Genomic DNA, 19674 nt, shown 5'->3' with positions numbered 1-19674 from the left:
TTTGAACCATTTTGAGTGTTAGGGTAGGCTGGTGAGAGGGTTAGTCAGAGGAAAGCTTTTTAAGTGTGCTCTTGACTTTTTCCAGAATTACCTTGTAACAGATATTGCCTGCAGCTTCACTGCCAAAATTGGAGACAAAAGCTCAGGGTGTGTGTGCTGATACTGCACAGTATTATCAGGCAGTGCAAAAGCCTTGGTAGCAAGAAGTATTGATGGAAACAAATGTAGACTGACTTGTAGTCCTTGGATATTCATTCCTCCTCCTCTTTCCAAAACCCTTGGGCTGGCGTATTCCTCTCCCAAGGAGGCTTCTCACTAAGGATTTAAAGTAAAAACTCTGAATCAGGAGTTGCCTAATGAATGCATAAGCAGCAAACCAGAATGATCAGTAGTATTTACGTGGTGCCTGGGGTTCTGTGCCTTTGGGGTCATCTCCCACACCCTTCAACTCACTGATTCAGCTAGGGTTCTTGTTGCAGCCCCTTCCTCAATTCACCTTATCAGCTAGAGGATCAAGGGGAATGTGGCCAATGTAAATAGATATCAGACCATTTTTTTTTTTTCATTCAAAGTGGACAAGTGAATGGCCATAAGTTCTATAGCCCAAGGGGAATTTCCTGTTACCATGTCTTTCAGGGCCACCCATGAGTGTAGTAGCTGTCTACTTCTGGCTGTGCCAGCATAATGTGCAGAGCAGGCCTGTACTTTTTCTCTTTTATTAACTAGTCATTACATACGTCCAGTCTTGCATATATCATTCATATTAAATAATGGAATGCGTGTTTCGACTTGAAGATTTGGTTGAGGAGTAGCTCCAGTTACATGGTAGTCTATCATAAAGTTGTCAGTCTCTCCCAGAACTCACCAGCAAGTCAGGAGTTGCTTTTCAATGGGAAAAAGCCTGTTGGCAGCAGAGGACATGGCTTACTCCAAAATCCTAGGACTCTGCACCCGGATTCTCCTATTGGGATTTGTCAGAAGCTCCATATAGCTATATCTGCCACAACACTTCAGATACTCTTGAGTGAATTTTGAAAGATGAGCAGGGAACTCTCAGGCTGCCATGTTGGGAAAGTGCTTTCTAGGAGTTCTATGAGCAACGGGCACAGTGGTGTTTCGGAACTTCTAGCACTGTAACAGAGCTAAAGTATATCATTTGATTTGGGAGAGAGGTAGAGAAATAGGTGGGGAACCAGTGCTGAATGTATGCTATCCTAGGTATTTATATTTTATCCTGTAAGCCAGTAGTTTCCAAACTGTAGGGTGCATCAGAGTGCTGGGAGACTTGGTAAAACATGGATTGTGGGTTTGGGGTGGGATCGGAGATTTTGTATTTACAAAAGTTCCTGGGTGATGCTGATAGTGCTGATTTGGGAACTACACTTTGAGCACTACAGAAAACAAGCAGTTTTAAACAGGAGACTAACACAATCAGATTTAAGTTAACCAAGATCACTCACAGGTAGATGCATGGCAGATAGATAGGAAAGACACAGCACAGGAGGAATAAGGCTAGTTGGAAGACAATCAAAATGATTGTGTTAGGAAAGTAAAGGGCTTGCGTTAAAGTTAGCAATAGAATTGAGAAATAGGGAAAAAACCTCATTTCAATGAGTATTTAGCACTTATTAAATGCCAGGTACTCTGCTTTGAATTTTGATGTCTCTCTGGATTTTTTCAAAGGATCTGAAATCTTGGCAGAGAAGGAAGTGCTATAATGGCAGAGAATAGGATAAACTTTCTTTGGGGGAACATAAATGTGATTTAATCCCAGCTAGAAAGAAAATGTTTGTAACAAACTTAGAACCAGGTATCAGCAAAACGAAATTATATTTTAACAGCCACAGGATAGAAAAATTTTAGATTTTCTATTTGCGAAGAAAGAATCCATTTTCACCTTCTAAATGATGCTGAATGATAAAAAGTTATGGTTCTATAGTTTTATATTGAATCATAGAATTATATTAATCTTGTATATAAAAGAATCACATCATTCAGTCAAACACTTAGCTTTTGATAATATATCTTTTTAAACAAGTGAGGAAAATGTTGCCTAATGCTGGTAAATGACTTGCCACAAGCTAATGGGTAGTAGAGCTTAAACTGGGTTTACTCGATGCTGGTCTGGTGTTTTGCAGTAACCACATAATTGGTTATTGTCAATGGCTAAAAATAAAATTCAACTTCTTCCTAGTATTTATGACGGTTTATAATCTGATATCAACTTACCTTTTCCGTTTTACATATTGAAACTCCAACTCTAGGCTTGTTTGTAAGATAAGCCATACATAAACCATCTAGTTATGTTTAGCCTCTGCAAGAAAGAATGCCCAACAATTTTTCTCTTCATGTGGTTCCCATTCTACTCCCATCTTCTATTTGTTAAAATCAAGGTCCAGCTCATATGTGAGACATTCCTGATGTTTTTGAGAACCAGTCATTTTCTTATTCTGCTCATCTCCTTGTAGTGCTTATTATAATCTGCTTTGCATAATAATAATTATGTTAATCTTCCTCATTAGATTGAGCCTCCTTGAAAATGGACTTTTCTTCCCCCACATTTAGGTCAGTCCTTATAGAAAACAATTTCTCAACAAATGTTTGTCTAATTTATGCTGAATAATTGAAATAGTAGACATTTTGTGAAATTAATTCGTTGACATTTTTATTTAAGAAAGACGTCCAAGGAGGCAGATTATATAAAATGTTTTTGAAACACAATGAATTGGAATAATTTTAGAAAACTAGACTATTCTGAATTAAATATTAAATACAGTTTATCACAGAGTGATAGTTTAGTTGATAACTTGAAATATTCATTTGTCAAGTAAATGTACTTCAGGACTTGATTTAATAAACAGATTAAAAATGTGATTAGCATGCCAATTGTTGAAATTTCTGACTAAACTTCAAAATGATTGCAAGTGTTTTTAACATTTCCCTTATAACTTATATTCACTATTTAAATAAACTTTTCTTAGTCCAAAATGCTTGAATTAGAATATTGTCATTCATTATTTTTGAACAACTTAAATATATGCCATGTTCTGTTAGCCTACTTTCAATGCTTAAGAGTACAGTGAAATATGCCATATGAAAATTATGATAAAAAACAGAGCATGTAGTTGATTCAGAAGATACTACATCCAGCCTGGGCAACAGAGTGAGACCCCCCCCATCTCTACAAAAAATTAAATATAAAAAATTGGCCAGGCACGGTGGCACATACCTGTCGTCCCATGTACTCAGGAGGCTGGGGTGGGAGGATCACTTGAGCCCAGGAGTTCCTGGCTGCAGTGAGCCATGTTTGTGCTACTGCATTCCAGCCTGGATGACATAAAGTGAGACTCTGCCTCAAAGAAAAAAAAGAAGATACTACAGGATCTTAGAGTATGTCATTCATTTTCATTATGAACGTCTATTGTGCAATAATAACTAATATTTTAAATCATTATGTGGTAGGTGCTATGCCACCTGATACACAATACAAGTATATTTACAGTATGTTTTATGCAATATTTATTTTAGCTATAACAACTAAATATCTTTAAGTATGAAAAATTAACCAAGAGAGATGAAAAGATTTGCCCAAGATTGTAATCAATTACCATTGTACAAACAGCACAATGACTTGAACCAGGTCTGTTGGTTCAATCTAAAACTCATGCTCTTAATTGGCATACGGAACAGCTTCCTTCAGTTGTAATAGCTGTGGAAACCATAGAAAAGTGACACATCTCATCATTTCAATTTGTTAACTTGAATTTTGAAGGAAAAGTAGAACGCAGAAGGCCCACCAAAAAATTTTACCTGGATTTTCACATTATCTCTAATCCATATAAATCAACATTCTCTGCATTTTTGGTTGGCAGATATAAACTTCAGCCCTGCTTCTGCTAAAATTACAACAAAACCTTAATTATGTTATATTGAACTATTAGGGTTATATTTTAATGCTGGTTTTCAGGTCAAATTCTTAATTTAAAAAAATGTACTGGGTAAGTTCAGTGTTCTAAAATTAATTACCAAACGTGACAAAATATTTTTGGATAACATTTACTAGCATACTTTTTCCAGTATAACTGAGGAACAAAATGAAAAATATTTGGCGGTGTTTGGGAACTTACAATTTGCATTTATTTCAAGTTTAAAATGGAGAAAATTATCTCATTACCAGCTAATGACTTTTAGGGGTTGACAATCTTTTACCACCCCAGCAAATGGAAGGAAGATTGACTCCAGGTTTCATGTTTTTGGTCTATAATTGAATTACTCAAAAATTTCTACTCTTATATGAAATGTTTTTTTCTTAAAGACATTATATTTATTTTTGTCATTGCTATATCTTGGCTTTAAAATTACTGTAATGATTATCTTCAATAGCTTTAAGTTATTCTTTTCATTGAAAATATTTGGGCTGGGTGCAGTGGCTCATGCCTGTAATCCCAGCACTTTGGGAGGCCAAGGCAGGTGGATCACGAGGTCAGGAGTTCAAGACCAGCCTGGCCAAGATGGTGAAATCCCGTCTCTACTAAAAATACAAAAATTAGCTGGGCGTGGTGGCAGGCGCTTGTTATCTCAGCTACTTGAGAGGCTGAGGCAGGAGTATCGGTTGAACCTGGGTGGCAGAGGTTGCAGTAAGCCAAGATCGTGCCACTGCACTCCAGCCTGGGTGATAGAGTGAGACTCCATCTCATAAAAAAAAAAAAAAAAATTGTTTAATTCTATACAGTATTTTGGGTCTGTATAAAAGAAATTATTTGTTCAACTCTGAGTCATCAAAGGCTTGTATGTCAACCAATTACTATTACTATTTTTCAGTTTTGCATACAGTGCTTGAATGATTTAAATGTGTGACCTTTGAATGTGGCTGTGCTTTAAACCTCATGCAGTTTTTCCATATTTATGTTATTGTAGAACTAGTGTTAAATTAGCTTACTGTTCACACTTGTTCTTGTCTCTTCAATGTTTATTCACCATAACCTTGGAGATGTGGAGTAATCTGGAGTCCATGCCAAAGGGTTTCCTCTAATTATACACAGATGAGATAATGCATGTAAAATATTGAGGACTAAGCCAGACACACGGTAGGTGCTCAAGGGGCACCTACGTATTCTTATTATTAAATTTATTCTTCCCCCTCTATCACCCCACCTCCTTTTCCTCTTTCCATTTTCCATTTCTGTATTTCCAATTACTGATAATAAAATTTATCGGAATTTCAGCTAAGAATTATTTCCTCCCCCATTTGCCACCTTCAGTTGTTCATTGTTGCCATGCAACTATAAAACATGCTGTCTTTAGTCCGTGGGAAAACTGCATATGGTTTAACAAATCCTGTGTTTATTTTCTCCCAAGTATTTGCTTACTGGATACATACATAATGGAGAGTGGGGCATAGAGGGAGGTGATCAGTGTGTGTTTCTTCAGAACTCCTAATGTTACATGTTGTAATTAGAGGCTATATTTGCTGGGAAAAACAAGTTAGTAAATTTATCTTATGATTCATTTATAGCTTCTTATAAACAAGACAATTTCTTATAAATAAGACAATGTCGTATAAATAATATTGCTTTTGGCAGACATTAATCATATAATTTTTAATGACTCATGCTTTATAGTTGACTTTAAGGTTGTTAGGAACACCGGATGCCGAGTGGAAATATTGTAGATTGAGAATGTGGGTTGAACTCTAAGCCTAGATATAAATTGAAGACCTAATACTTTTAATTAATTGTTTTTATCTTAAGTAATAACAAAGGTTAATCAATGTTATCCAATTATATTTACTGATATCTGTTATATATATATATATAATACTATGGGAGAATCTGGACAGAATACCAAAGAGGAATATGAAACATGGTTTCTATCATCAAGGACTTATCTTGCTGGATTTCATAATTTACCATATGGGAAAAAGTCAGCATATATACAAACAAAACTTTGTTGTAAATAAAGTTTTTTTACAATAGATGTGTATTAGGAACTCAGAAAAATGAGAGACTAGGTGGGCTGGTATGCCACCGTTTCTATTTACATCTCTAGATCCAGCCTCCGACCCTCTCCTCTCTCCTGGAGGCATGTGCAGCCTGGGCCATATCAGCAGAGACTCCATTCCCTCTAGCCTTGGGCTTAATTCAATGTTGAGTCTAGGTAGGTAATCTGAGGGTGGGACTGGAATGAGGTCGGTAGGCACATTTGTGGAACCTGGGACCAGAGTACAAATACAGACCCAGATACCATAAGCTAACTATTTAAAACTGCTTGATAATCAACTGTCAAATAATATATGTTTTATACTACTATTTTGGCCAATATATCTTCATAGTGATCTGAATGGATAAGTCCAAATTTAGAGTTCTCCAATTCAATAGTTCCACACTGGAATATAGGGATGTGAGAGAAACAGGTCTCTGCCTGAAGCCTACCCCATTCTTTTTCTATCCAGCTCTGTTCTGTCCTTCCCTAATTCCCACTTTACCCTGGCCAAAAGCTGCTCCTTAGCCATCTCTCAGACATAGGGATGCTGGCTGCCTGGACCCTGGTGAAGCCTACGCACATTCTGGAGGCAGGCTGGGGGCCACTTGGGCAGGGAAATCAGGGATCCTGGGTGTGTAGAACGTGGTCTAGAAAGGAGGGCATGAATTCCGGGTGGCCATTCCCCCTTGCCCTTGTGGGCTCCCTATCTTGGGTGGTATGCAGCTAAAGGCATGCCAGAGCAGAACTTCTGCCCAGCTCTAAGGGTAATATTGGGTCAAGGTATTAATTTCCCCAAGTGCTTTCCTTCTAGATTGCCTTGGCCTACATGTTTCCTTCAAGCAAATGTCATAGCTCCTCTTGAAATGAACTCTTCTCTACAGAACTTTTTAATTCCTCATCTCTTTGGATTTGGGGATAAAAACAGCCCTGGCGGCTGGGCGTGGTGGCTCATGCCTGTAATCCCAGCACTTTGGGAGTGCAAGGAGGGTTGATCACGAGGTCAGGAGCTCGAGACCAGCCTGACCAACATGGTGAAGCCCTGTCTCTACTAAAAATACAAAAATTAGCTGGGCGTGGTGGCACATGTCTGTAATCCCAGCTACTTGGGAGGTCGAGGCAGGAGAATCACTTGAACCTGGGAGGCGGAGGTTGCAGTGAGCTATCACGCCACTGCACTCCAGCCTGGGCAGCAAGAGTAAAACTCTGTCTCAAAATAAGAAAAAAAAAAAAAAGAAAAAAAGAAACAGCCCTGGGGTACTAATATTATGCTTACTCTCTGACCACGACCTGCCCAGTCTCTTTATTAAACCATCACCAAATACCTTAACTTGAATGTACCATTTGTTTCCTGTGTGAGCGTGCCCAATACAGCTGGTTCCTTAATTGAGATTTTACAGCAAAGGTGAATTCGACGTAGGCTTGAGGGGAACTTTTACTTTCTAAGTAAGAAAAAATAGAATTTAGAAATTGAAAGGACACAAAAGATTATAGAATCCAACCTTTCCACCCTCTGTCAATACATTGGCCTCTTCCTTTGATATTTTGACATGGCTGACAGATATTCTTCTCTTTGAAGTTTTTCTTAGTTTCACACCTTCTGGTGTTCTGTCATATGCTCGCAGATATTGATAATGAACCTGCTATGTACCTTATGATGATTCACTTCTCTTCCTACTTTAGTCAAATTTCTGTGAGCTCTTTATTCATACAACGTACTGTGAAGTCATTGTGCTTTCACTTGATGGGAATGCATCCTTTGCTTATTATTACAGGTTTTCTCTACTCTTTTCTCATTAGTCCAAGACAAAGTAATACTATTTAGTGCTATAGCAATCATAACCACGAAGGCAAATTTGAGCCCTGAAACTCTGTGGTAGTGTCCTGTTTTCAAAGAGTTATTCAGATGAACCAGAATATATTACATTACTTTTTGGGGAGGAGGTGGTAAAATATGTACATTATCTTCATTGAAGTGGTTTATCACTCTCTCTCTCTCTCTCTATATATATATGTCAGATTTTACCAAATTGTACACCTAATTTAAAAAAAAAAAAAGTCAGTACAGGCCAGGAGCAGTGGCTCACACCTGTAATCCCAGTACTTTGGGAGGCTGAAGTGGGAGAATTGCTTGAGCCCAGGAGTTTGAGACCAGCCTGGGCAACATAGGGAAATCCCATCTCTACAAAAAATCAAAAGAAAAAGAAAAGTCCATACAATTATGCATCGATTACAATTTTAAAAATATTTAAAAGTCATTTGTCTTTTTCATTCTTGTTCGGAGTACCCAGTGCTGTTTTCCAATGGTTAAATGACACAATGTCTTTATTACGCCAGCTCCTGAGAGCTGATCGTGTACATATATTCCCAACTCTGTTTAGAGGTGTCATGTAGATAGCTTGAACTCAGCCATGGTGAAGTATTTATACAATGAAAATTAGCAAAATTGGGGCTTTTTCATGAATAGCTGGTTAAACAATTACCAGCCCATCACTAGCTGTTAACATAAACAAAGACTCATTGCAGTCCTATAATACATATATATTTTTGACATGGGGTCTCAGGTTGAACTCAAGGTTCTGGACTCAAAGGTTCCTCTGGCCTCAGCCTCTCAGGTAGCTAGGACTACAGATGCCTGCTACTGTGCCTGACAATCCTTAATTTTGTGTGTGTGTGTGTCTCACTCTGTCACCCAGGCTGGAGTGCAGTGGCACGATCTCAGCTCACTGCAACCTCTGCCTCCCAAGCTCAGGCAATCCTCCCATCTCAGCCTCCTGAATAGCTGGGATCGTAGGCATGCACCACCACACCTAGCTGATTTTTTTTTTGTATTCTTTTGTAGAGACAGGGTTTCACCACTTTGCCCAGGCTGGTCTCGAACTCCTAGACTCAAGCTATCCTCCCGCCTCGGTCTCCCAAAGTGCTGGGATTACAGGTGTGAGCCACTGTGCTGGGCCTCAGTCCTTAATTCATTTTTAAAATTTTTATTTTATTTTTTATTTTTTTGAGGCAGTCTTGCTCCGTTGCCTAGGCTGGAATACAGTGGTGAGATCTCGGCTCACTGCAACCTCCACCTCCCGTGTGCAAGCGATTCTCATGCCTCATCCTCCAGAGTAGCTGGGACTACAGGCATGTGCCACCACGCAAGGCTAATTTTTGTATTTTTAGTAGAGACAGGGTTTCACTATGTTGGCCAGGTCCTGGCCTGCTTCTGCCTCTCAAAGTGCTGGGATTACAGGTGTAAGCCACCACGCCAGGCTTCAGTCCTTAATTTTTAACTGTGTAAAAGAATTCTGAGACTAAAAAGTCTAAGAATCACTTGGTATAGTGATTGCTTATCTATGGAGAGAGAAAGTCTTACTAGGTGAAAAAAAAAAAAAAAAAAAAGGGACTTTGGACTTCCAGATATTCCACCCTATCAAATCTTTTGCAGAGATTCATACTGTTGCCTTCACCAAATGCCACCACTGCCATTCTCCCATGGGGGTCAATGTTGACCCAGTCTTTCCCCCAAAGACCAGCAGGGTCTGGGGTTGAATGATGAGCTTCTTCTTAAATTTGAAGAGCCCAAAGGCTGCTAGGAAGGAAGGGGCTGCAACCTCCTCTAGCAAATACCAAGGATCTATCACCTTACGTCCTATAGCTACTTGTGGACCAAAAATGGAACTTTAAGGTACTGCTAGGAAAAGAATGGCATCAGATCAAGTTTTCCAGATAATGGATTCCAACTCCAGCAAGTGGGATAAGAGGTTCATGACACAAATATATTTGTATTAGGTGAATCAATCACCAGGATACCAAGATCTGTTATTTTCACAAACTGCTCTGAGGCAACTTAAATATGGAAGGAAATTCAGAGCCAGCTCTTCGACTCTAGGCTCCTTTTCAACTACTTAATGTGGTGTGGAAAACATCAGCTTGCTGAGGATTTATCATCTTAATAGAGAGCTCCTTGGGAAGGCAAAGGCTGAAATTTAAAAAAAGGATCTTCATTAAAGAATAGGGAGTTGATTATGTTGCAGAATCATATCTTCTTGTTTTGTGACACATTGGAAACATAAACTTCAGAGCTTTTTCGTCTCCACCGCACAGAGGTCTGATTGCTTCTGTTTAAAAATGGGGATCTGCTGACGGATTTCAGCCAGCTTCTTCAGGTCTATGTCTGAATACATGATTGTTTCTTCCTTGAGAGCCCTAGCAGCAAAGGTTCACTACGGTGCTGTGTTCCCAGGCAACATAGGAGGCTTTGTCATCTCGGGCAGGAGAGTGTGGCCACATACACCTGATTATCAAGAGCCTGAAGCAATTCCCAGTGGGCTGGTCCAGTGGTCAAACTGAAATCCCCTGGATAAACCAACAGCTGGCAGCCTCTCCGTGTGTAGATTTGTGCAAGCTCTGCAAACCAACGTCATAGCAGATGCCCCGACTCATTCTGCAGTACGGAGTATCAAATGTGGAGAAACTATTGCCGGGATTCAACATTGTGGATTCTTGAAACGTCATTTTTCTAGGAACACCAGTGTCAAGCAGATGGACCTTTCTTTGCTTTACTAGTAAAGTTCCATGAGGTACAAACACAGCACAGGTGTTATCTAATTTCCCAGCATCCTTTTCAGGGATGGACCCTCTAGTGACGCTGTATTCCTTTGCTACTTCAGAAAGCTTCTGTGTGGATTTACCAGGAATTTTCGCTGCATATTCAGGAAAATATTTTGTGCCATAGGGAGAATTAAAGCATTCCAACAAACAAACTATTTTGCTCCTTGTGTTGCTGTCTCCCGGACAAGGCTACAAGCTCAAGTGTTGTTATCTGATTTGATGAAGAAACTTGAAGCTGGATGAGGGCCAAGTGGAAAGTTGCCCTGGCTCTCCTGGGAAGCAACAGCAGCAGCACTGGCTGAGTGCAGGTGTCCCTGTATTACTTTTCTAAGTCACAGAAACATAAAACAAAAATGTTAAAGTTATCCTAAAGTTTTTTTTTTTTTTGAGTCTCGCTCTGTTGCCCAGGCTGGAGTGCAGTGGCACAATCTCGGCTCACTGCAACCTCCGCCTGCCGGGTTCAAGCAATTCTCCTGCCTCAGCCTCCTGAGTAGCTGGGACTACCGGCATGCGCCACCAAGCCCGGGTAATTTTTGTATTTTCAGTAGAGATGGGGTTTCACCATGTTGGCCAGGCTAATCTCGAACTCCTGACCTCAGGTGATCCACCTGCCTCCACCTCCCAAAGTGCTGGGATTACAGGCGTGAGCCACCGCGCTGGTCTCCTAAAGAATTCTTAAGACTCTCCTCCCCCAGTACATCTGCTAACCTTAAGTTGAGAAACGTGGATTTTCAGGACTGAATTGATGTGAAAGGTGAGGGAAGAGGAAAAATCCTGACACGAGGACTCCACAATGTCTGGTCTGGGAGTGCTTGGTGATCCTATTAACTGAAATCAGGAGTAAAAAAAAGAAAAGAGATGCAGGAGAAATGATGAGGTCAGTTTTGTTCAGTCTCAATTTGAGTTTCCTACAGTACATTTCCTTTCTGGTAGAATAAGCTGGAGGTGGAGACATTTGGTAGACAACAACGTCTGTGAAACCGAGAATGTTGATATGACCACACAGGAAGAACATGCAAAGCTAAGTAAGAGGGGAAGTTTGTCGAGGAAAAACTGTCGGTGAATGCAACTCCTGGAGAGTAGCAGTTAGCAAGGAGCAGGGTGGGGGACGGGGAGAGGAGAGGTAAGGAAGCCAAAAGAGGACAGAATTTAAGAAGAATGAAATGGACAACGCAGATAAGTAAGATGAAGACCTAAAAGAATTACTTGTGTTTGGTAATTAAGATATGGTAGTGATTTCACTCCACTGAAATTGCATAGTAAGTGAAATTTCAGTAGAGTGCGGGGGCAAAGTCTGATCACAGTGTTTCTAAGAGCAGAGAAGAAGTGAGGAAATTTCCTAGCTAATAATTCAAGACTGTTTTGCTTTGTTGTAAAAAACGTAGTTGGAAGGGACTGGACTTGAAAACAATGCAATAAACGCGAGGTGGGGAATTGAGGGAACTCACACTTAACAGCGAACGGCCTCAATTTTCTTTGTACTATATGAGGCAAGGTCCTCTGTAGAGACTAAGAAGGGCAGAGCTGGGGCAAGTGACTTTGGAGGCGTGCTGGATGTTGGGAAAGGAAGCGGCCCAGGAAATAGGCAAAAGGGAAACTCAGAGGTGCCGAGGACCCGGCTGAGGGTGTTTATGAATTCAACGTAGCACCAAGCTCAACGTTATGTGACTTCCTCTTCCGATTCTGCCCTGCAGAGTGTAAGACGCAGAAAATGCAGACGAAGGTTGACTTGTACTTAAATCCCTATCCCCCAAAGCCCAGACGTACGGACTCGAAGGCCTGTGGCCAAATCGTGCGTGGGTGCCTACTACAGATTTATGAAAAGCACAGAAGGGCCAGCGTGTTTGCCTTCTAAGGCGTACTGTTCTGTAGCGTCGCCATCCTCAGGCCTTCACGCAAATAAAGCCATTTTTTACAAGGAGTAGGGATAAACCTGGTGATAGGATGAGGGACTACGTAACTTTCTTTCCAGATCCATCCCGGGGGAGGCTGGGCGGGAGGGCGGCTGCTCCGTTCCAGGGGTGGAGGTCGGAGCCCTGACCCGACGCAGTCAGGCGGAAGCGCGGCTGCCATTGGAGGCTGCTTTTACCTGCGCGGGGCCCGAGGCGCAAAGTCCGAGGCGCCGGGGGGAGGAGGCGGCGGACAGTAGCGCAGGTGGGCCCGCGCCCTCGGCCCTGCAAGATGCCCCTGAGGCTGCGGGGGAAGAAGAAGGCCAAGTCCAAGGAGACCGCCGGGCTGGTGGTGGGCGAGCCGACGGGCGCGGGCGGCGGGAGCCTCTCAGCGTCCCGGGCTCCCGCACGCAGGCTGGTCTTCCACGCGCAGCTGGCGCACGGTAGCGCCACAGGTCGAGTGGAGGGCTTCTCCAGCATCCAGGAGCTCTACGCCCAGATCGCGCGCGCGTTTGAAATCTCGCCGTCGGAGGTAAGGCGCCAGGTGCTCAGGCTCTCCCGCCTCTCCGCCGCGCCGCACGTACTTCGGTGGGCCCTGGAGGGTTGAGCGGCGTTTCCCAGAGCGCGAAATCCGAGGCCGTGTTGAGTTCGCCGGGGGCGCCCTGGGGGAAGTGAGTGTGCCTTCCCTGGAAGGGAAAATTTAACTTGGCAGGAACGGAGAAAGTCACATTCCCCCTTGCTCCGAGATCTGGCCTTTGGGAAGCGGGTTGGGGGAGGCAACCTTTCTTCCGCTTGCAAATGTGTTTGCTCCAGGTGTCCCGGATTCCGCTGGCCGTTCAAGGCGTGAGCACCTTCCCAGACCCGAGATCTGGCGGGGCAGATTAACACCCTCCACTTCATCTAGACTTGACTCCCCTGTTTCCTCCGCAGGCATGAGAGTCACTCAGGTCATCTCCCTAGATTAACGGGAAAAAAAATTGAAGTGCCTTCCAGGTGATACCTAGATTAAGTGGGGGGAAAAAATTGAAGAGCCTTCCAGGTAATACTAAACGGAGGCCCACTTTCCTCCAATCTGTCATTTCTAACATCAACACCAGAAACCCTTTGGTGATATTTCCAAGAAGTTTAAAAAGCTGGGCTGTTATTCCAAGAGTGGATAACCTAGAGATTCATACTTAATCACGTGGGACTAGTTAACAAAATTTTCATGAGGAAGATCAGCTCTTTTACATCATATCCTTAAAAAGGGACTGAAATTTGCTTTAATTAGATTGCATGGGGGCCTGGAACTAAGTTTGACACAGGCATGACCTAAAGCACTAGTTTATGTGAACGTTTATCTGACCAATTTATTTGTGCTAACCCAGGTGAACTGCAAAGGTAGGTGTGAGAATTTAGCTCAACAAAATATTTTGTCCACATTTCTAGGAAAAGCATATAATTTTGTTGCCCTGGACTCCGAGGAGTGCAGAGAGCCGTCTTTGAGGCATACAGCGGCACCTGGAGTTCTTTAATTAGTTGTTTATCAGGTCTGTTCAAGGGAAATTGAGGTCAAGGCAAAATTCCAAGAGGAGACGAAAGAGAGCTTAAAGTATAACCCTTTGTTCTTTCGAAGTTCCCAGGCACTAAGGGGCAAATCGCAAACCCATCTGTGAATTATTTGTATTGATATAGGATACTAATAATAATACTTTACATTTATATAGGATTTTTTTTTTTTTCAAAAAACACTTTCACAGGACACTTTCCTTTGATCTCTAGGGGAGGCAGGTGGCAGGTTAAATACGATAACTTGGACATGAAGCCAGGTTCTACCCTTTACTAGCTGTGTGGGCTTGAATGAGTTTAACTTCTCTCAGTTTTAGCCATCTATAAAATAGAGATTAGAATATTTGTCTTGAAGAGTGTTGTGAAGAGTGGAGTCCATATATAAACGTATCAGATTGCATAGTTTATGGTCAGGGCTTAATACGTGGTAACTAATATTATTAATACCTAACAGTTAAATGAAGGACTGAAGTACAAAGTGATTGGCCCTTAGCCAAGGTCACATACCTAACAAGAAAAAATCTTGGCTGTAATTTAAACTTGGATCTTCTGATTCCTAAGCTAGTGAGCTTGTTAGCATACTTAATGGACAACTTGAAATGTCTTTGCTGTAACCAGGGACTTCAGTTTTAGTTACAGATGGTCCTGGGTTTATGATAGTTAGACTTAAGATTTTTGACTTTGGCATGGATTTATTAGGATGTAACTTCCTGGACTTAAGCTTTTTCCACTTTATGGGTTTATTGGGATATGGAATGCATTTTTGACTTATGATATTTTTGACTTACAATGGATTTATTGAGACATAACACCTTGGTAAGTAGAGGAGCATATGTATTTTGCATTAACACTTCTCATCATTATATATGACATTATTCTGAGCTCAAGGTACATGGTTTTATTCAATCTACTTAATCCCTAAGAAGTAAGTATTATTATTAATATCCCCTCTTCACAGAGAGGAAACAGACTTTGAGGTTCAGAATTTTTTCAGAATTGCACATAGCAAGTGGCAGAGCCTGGATTTGAATTCGGTGTATTCTTTATTTTTGTTTTCTGTTTTTCTTTTTTTTAATGAGATGGGGTCTCACTCTGTTGCCCAGGCTGGAGTGCAGTGGTGCGATTATAGCCCACTACAGCTTCAAACTCCTAGGCTCAAGCAATCCTCCTGCTTCAACCTCCCAAGTAGCTGGGACTACAGGCATGTGCCACCGCATCTGGCTAATTAAAAAAACTTTTTTTTAGAGACGTGGTTTTTCTGTGTTGCTCGGGTGGTTTGAAACTCCTACTCTCAAGTGATCCTCCTACCTCAGTCTCTTGAATAGCACAGACATGGAGCCACTGTACCCATCTTTTTTTTTTCCTCCCATGAAGCTATATTGTTTTCCAAGTTTTCCAGAGTCTCGGCAATAGCTTGGTAGCCACGTTCAACATTTTCAGTGCACTGACTTGCAAGGTCAGTTTCCAAGATAATATACACGAGTTGTTTTCATGTGTTATATCAGAGTTTATAACATTTTATAACCCCAGGATATGGGGTATATGGGTAAAACCCCAGTTTTACCATGGTTATGCATATAACCAACATTAATGCAAGTTTTCCATCTGGATTAGAAAAAGTTAATTATATGTAGAATAAAGTATCGGTCATCATAGCATAATGTTTCAGTGGTTCACTCTGAAACAGAAGTAACTTATTAAAATGAAATGCACACTAAGGAGATTCCATTTTCATAGCCCATTTCCCCAGCAAGCAATTACCTCAGCAATAATGATGTAAACAGCTTTTTTTTTTTTTTTGAGACGGAGTCTCGCTCTGTCCCCCAGGCTGGAGTGCAGTGGCGCGATCTCGGCTCACTGCAAGCTCCGCCTCCCGGGTTCATGCCATTCTCCTGCCTCAGCCTCTCCGAGTAGCTGGGACTACAGGCGCCCGCCACCACGCCCGGCTAATTTTTTTTTTGTATTTTTAGTAGAGACGGGGTTTCACTGTGGTCTCGATCTCCTGACCTCGTGATCCGCCCGCCTCGGCCTCCCAAAGTGCTGGGATTACAAGCGTGAGCCACCGCGCCCGGCCTAGCTTTTTTTTTTGTTGTTGGTTTTTGTTTTTTGAGATGGAGTCTTGTTCTGTCGCCCAGGCTGGAGTGCAGTGGCACGATCTTGGCTGACTGCAACCTCCACCTCCTGGGTTCAAGTGATTCTCCTGCCTCAGCCTGCCTAATAGCTGGGATTACACACCACCATGCCTGGCTAATTTTTGTATTTTTAGTAGAGACGGGGTTTCACCATGTTGGCCAGGCTGGTCTTGAATTGAATTCCTGACCTCAGGTGATCTGCCCGCCTCAGCCTCCCAAAGTGCGTGAACCACCATGCCCAGCCCTGTGATGTAAATAACTTTTGAGATGTCAATGGGAACAAAAACATTTGCCCCCCTTAATAGGATTGAATAGATAGTTAACTCAGAAGTCCTGCCTTTTTTCTAGAGTGGTGGCTGTAAGGATATAAGTAGCACTATATGAAGAGCTAGCCACTCTTTATTGAGGAGAAAGGGAAAAGACTTGATGTCAAGTGGAGCAGATAATCAGGGCCCATAATGTGCCCACAGCTGTGCTAGGCCTGTAAGCCTACAGTGTGTTCACTCCATCCTCACCAGAATCTTCTCATTTTACAGTTGAGTGAAGTGAGACTCTGAGAAGTTAAATAGGCTAGTATGTGGCTAAGCCAGGATTTGAATTCTGGTTTCCTGGTTCTATTACATAGCAGCTGTGAGATTCTTGGTAGCTGCATTCAAATTCTAAACACAAACCTGGAAAAACCTCTTTTGTAAACAATTTTTTTTTTTCAATAAAAGCCTCAGACTTAACCACAAAAATATTTAACACCTCAAAAAGATGCTGATGTGAGACTGACAGTTGTGGACTTCAGCTAGTGTTTTGTGGTCCCTGAAGGAATAAGCTAATGAAGCCTATGAATCAGTTAAGATTTGTTATTAAGTTGAGACAGATGGCCAGTTATGCAAAAATCCCTCATATCTGATGCCTTTTTTCAAAACAATTAAATGAATAATTCAGTAAAAAGAAAACCCTGTAAATTAATCTCATCTAAAGAACGTTAACTACTACATAAATGCAAAGACTCTTCTTGAGAAAGTTTAATACATACCATCTTTTTTTTTTTTTTTTTTTTTTTTTTGAGACAGAGTCTCTCTCTGTTGCCCAGGCTGGAGTGCAGTGGTGCTATCTCAGCTCACTACAAGCTCCACCTCCTGGGTTCACACCATTCTCCTGCCTCAACCTCCCGAGTAGCTGGGACTACAGGTGCCTGCCACCATGCCCGGTTAATTTTTTGTATTTTTAGTAGAGGCAGAGTTTCACCGTGTTAGCCAGGATTGTCTCGATCTCCTGACCTCGTGATCCGCCCGCCTCGGCCTCCCAAAGTGCTGGGATTACAGGTGTGAGCCACTGCGCCCGGCCAATGCATACCATCTTTTAAAATATCCAGGTTACATGAAACTCTTGAGCTATGGTCATAAATTTTGTTGAAGGGGCATTTTGAATATTTGACTACTGTAATTGTTTGGCAAGTAGTTTTTACCATGATATATTTTGCTAATTCTCTGTTATGTGGAAAGATTGTAGGAAAAAATAATGAATGCGAAAACTTCTTAAGAAAAGATGTATAATAAAAAAAAAGAAGTTAACCCCACTTTGCTCTATAAATTCATTTTGTAAAATGTAAAAAAAAGAAAAAAGAAATGATGTCATCATTATTGACCCTTGGACATTAAAAGAATAACAAAGAAATATTATTAACAAAAAAAGATAAGTTTTATAGTTAGAAATTTTACATGTCCAGAAACTGGAAATTCAGATGCAGTTTCTCTGCAGAATTCAGAAATTATTTCCTTTTACTTGTTTAGTTTGTATGTGATATTAGATACCAAATAGTTCACTGAATAATAAATGAGTAATTCAGTGACTTATTCTCTCCCCATACATAAAGCAGTCAAAGAAAGCAGAGTACTTGAGAAGCAGAAAAGGCAAGAATTGTGATTCTTTTTTTTTTTTTTTTTTTTTTTGAAATGGAGTCTCACTCTGTCACCAGGCTGGAGTGCAGTGGTGTGATCTTGGCTCACTGCAACCTCTGCCTCCCGGGTTCAAGTGATTCTCCTGCCTCAGCCTCCTGAGTAGCTGGGACTACAGGTGCATGCCACCATGCCCAGCTAATTTTTGTATTTTTAGTAGATACAGGGTTTTGCCATGTTGGCCAGGCCTGTCTCGAACTCCTGACCTCAGGTGATCTGCCTGCCTCAGCCTCCCAAAGTGCTAGGATTACAGGCATGAGCCACCGCACCTGGCCTAGAATTGTGATTTTTAAGGTGAGATTTTATCCTTACAAGCATGCTATTATTTCTCTTCAACAGACCAACCTTCTTTTGACACCTGTTCCCATCTCCTATATTACCACCTCATTTCTCCTTTATAGCAAAACTCTTCAAAAGTTGCTGTCTCTGAGATACAATTTCTATCTCATTTTCTGCTCTAAACCTTTCATGGCTTCCCCTCTCACTTGGAACAAACCAAAATACTACAATGGGCTACGGGGTCTGTTACCTCTTCAGAATCGTTGCTCCTGGTGCTCCAGCCAGACTGGTCTCCTTGAATGCTGGAGCCTTAAGGCTTTTGCATTGGTTTTTGCCTCTGCCAGAACCTCTTCCTACAGAATGCCTTTCCTTAAGTCTGTTCAAACGTCATCTTCTTGGTGAGGCTAGCACTGATCGTCTCTAGCTACAACACTCCCTGTTCCCTTCTTTGCTTAACTTTTCTCCATAGCGTACTATCCTACGTATATTTAACTTATTTTGTTTATGGTCTGCCCCCTTGCCTCAATAGAAGCTCCACAAAGGCAAGGATTTTTGTCTTTGTTTACTGATGTGGCCCTCAAGGGCCTAGACTGTGCCTGAAACATATTATAGTTGGAGTTTAAAAAATATTTGTTGAATAAAAGGATCCTCACCAATTCAGTAGTTAAAACCTAGTGTCTTTAGCATAAAGCTTTAGTATTGGTTACAATACTAGTATCTTATGTAGGTGTTAATTTTTTTTATGTTCTGCTATGAGGAAAGAGACTAGCCTTTAGGTGGGGGTAGTGAGGAACATCACTCATATCTTTAAATTTTTTTTGAAAATAAATATATATTTAAGGTATACAACACGATGTTTTGATATAAATAGTGAAATAAGTATTACAGTCAAGCTGATAAATATATCCATCTAAGAAACTGAAATTTGAGGCTCTGTTTGCAAGCAAAGTCACTTCCTAAATGAGTTACAGCATATGAGGAGCTGCTTCCTGAGGCTTCCCAGAAGCTGCTTCCTTTTCTCAACTTGCTGACACTAGCACTGAGCTCTTTTGAAAGTCAATATTCTGTATTTATGTGGTACTTCTAGAAGACATGAAATGTTCTGCAGACTTTATCGTTTCCCAGCAGTGCAAATAACTGGCAAGTGGAACTGTTATCTTTCTGGTTCACAAATGGGAAACTGGGACGAATAGAGCAAAATAGGGTTTTACTGATTTGCATATAGCACCCCCTGCCCTGGAAAAACAACTTACAAAAATCTACAAAAAATGAAAGAATTGGGAATTGGGCACGAATATT

At 41.2% G+C, this 19674-nt stretch overlaps 1 protein-coding gene and 1 pseudogene across 1 annotated transcript in view; one reads left to right on the top strand and one right to left on the bottom strand.

Annotated features, from left to right (window-relative positions):
- Nucleotides 1–10043: 10043 nt before the first annotated feature.
- On the bottom strand, nt 10044–12556 carry LOC100592959 (annotated as a pseudogene).
- Nucleotides 12546–19674, top strand: part of GIPC2 (GIPC PDZ domain containing family member 2) — a 92951-nt gene continuing 85822 nt past the window's right edge. The window contains exon 1 of the mRNA XM_030825142.1: nt 12546–12999. Coding sequence (XP_030681002.1) covers nt 12760–12999 — 240 coding nt within the window. The 5' untranslated portion in view covers nt 12546–12759. The remainder of the gene's footprint in view (nt 13000–19674) is intronic.

The sequence above is a fragment of the Nomascus leucogenys genome, chromosome 12, assembly GCF_006542625.1.
Source record: "Nomascus leucogenys isolate Asia chromosome 12, Asia_NLE_v1, whole genome shotgun sequence".
NCBI classification, from domain to species: domain Eukaryota; kingdom Metazoa; phylum Chordata; class Mammalia; order Primates; family Hylobatidae; genus Nomascus; species Nomascus leucogenys.
The sequence above is the reverse complement of the archived record's forward strand: the minus strand, read 5'-3'. Positions and strand labels throughout refer to the sequence as shown.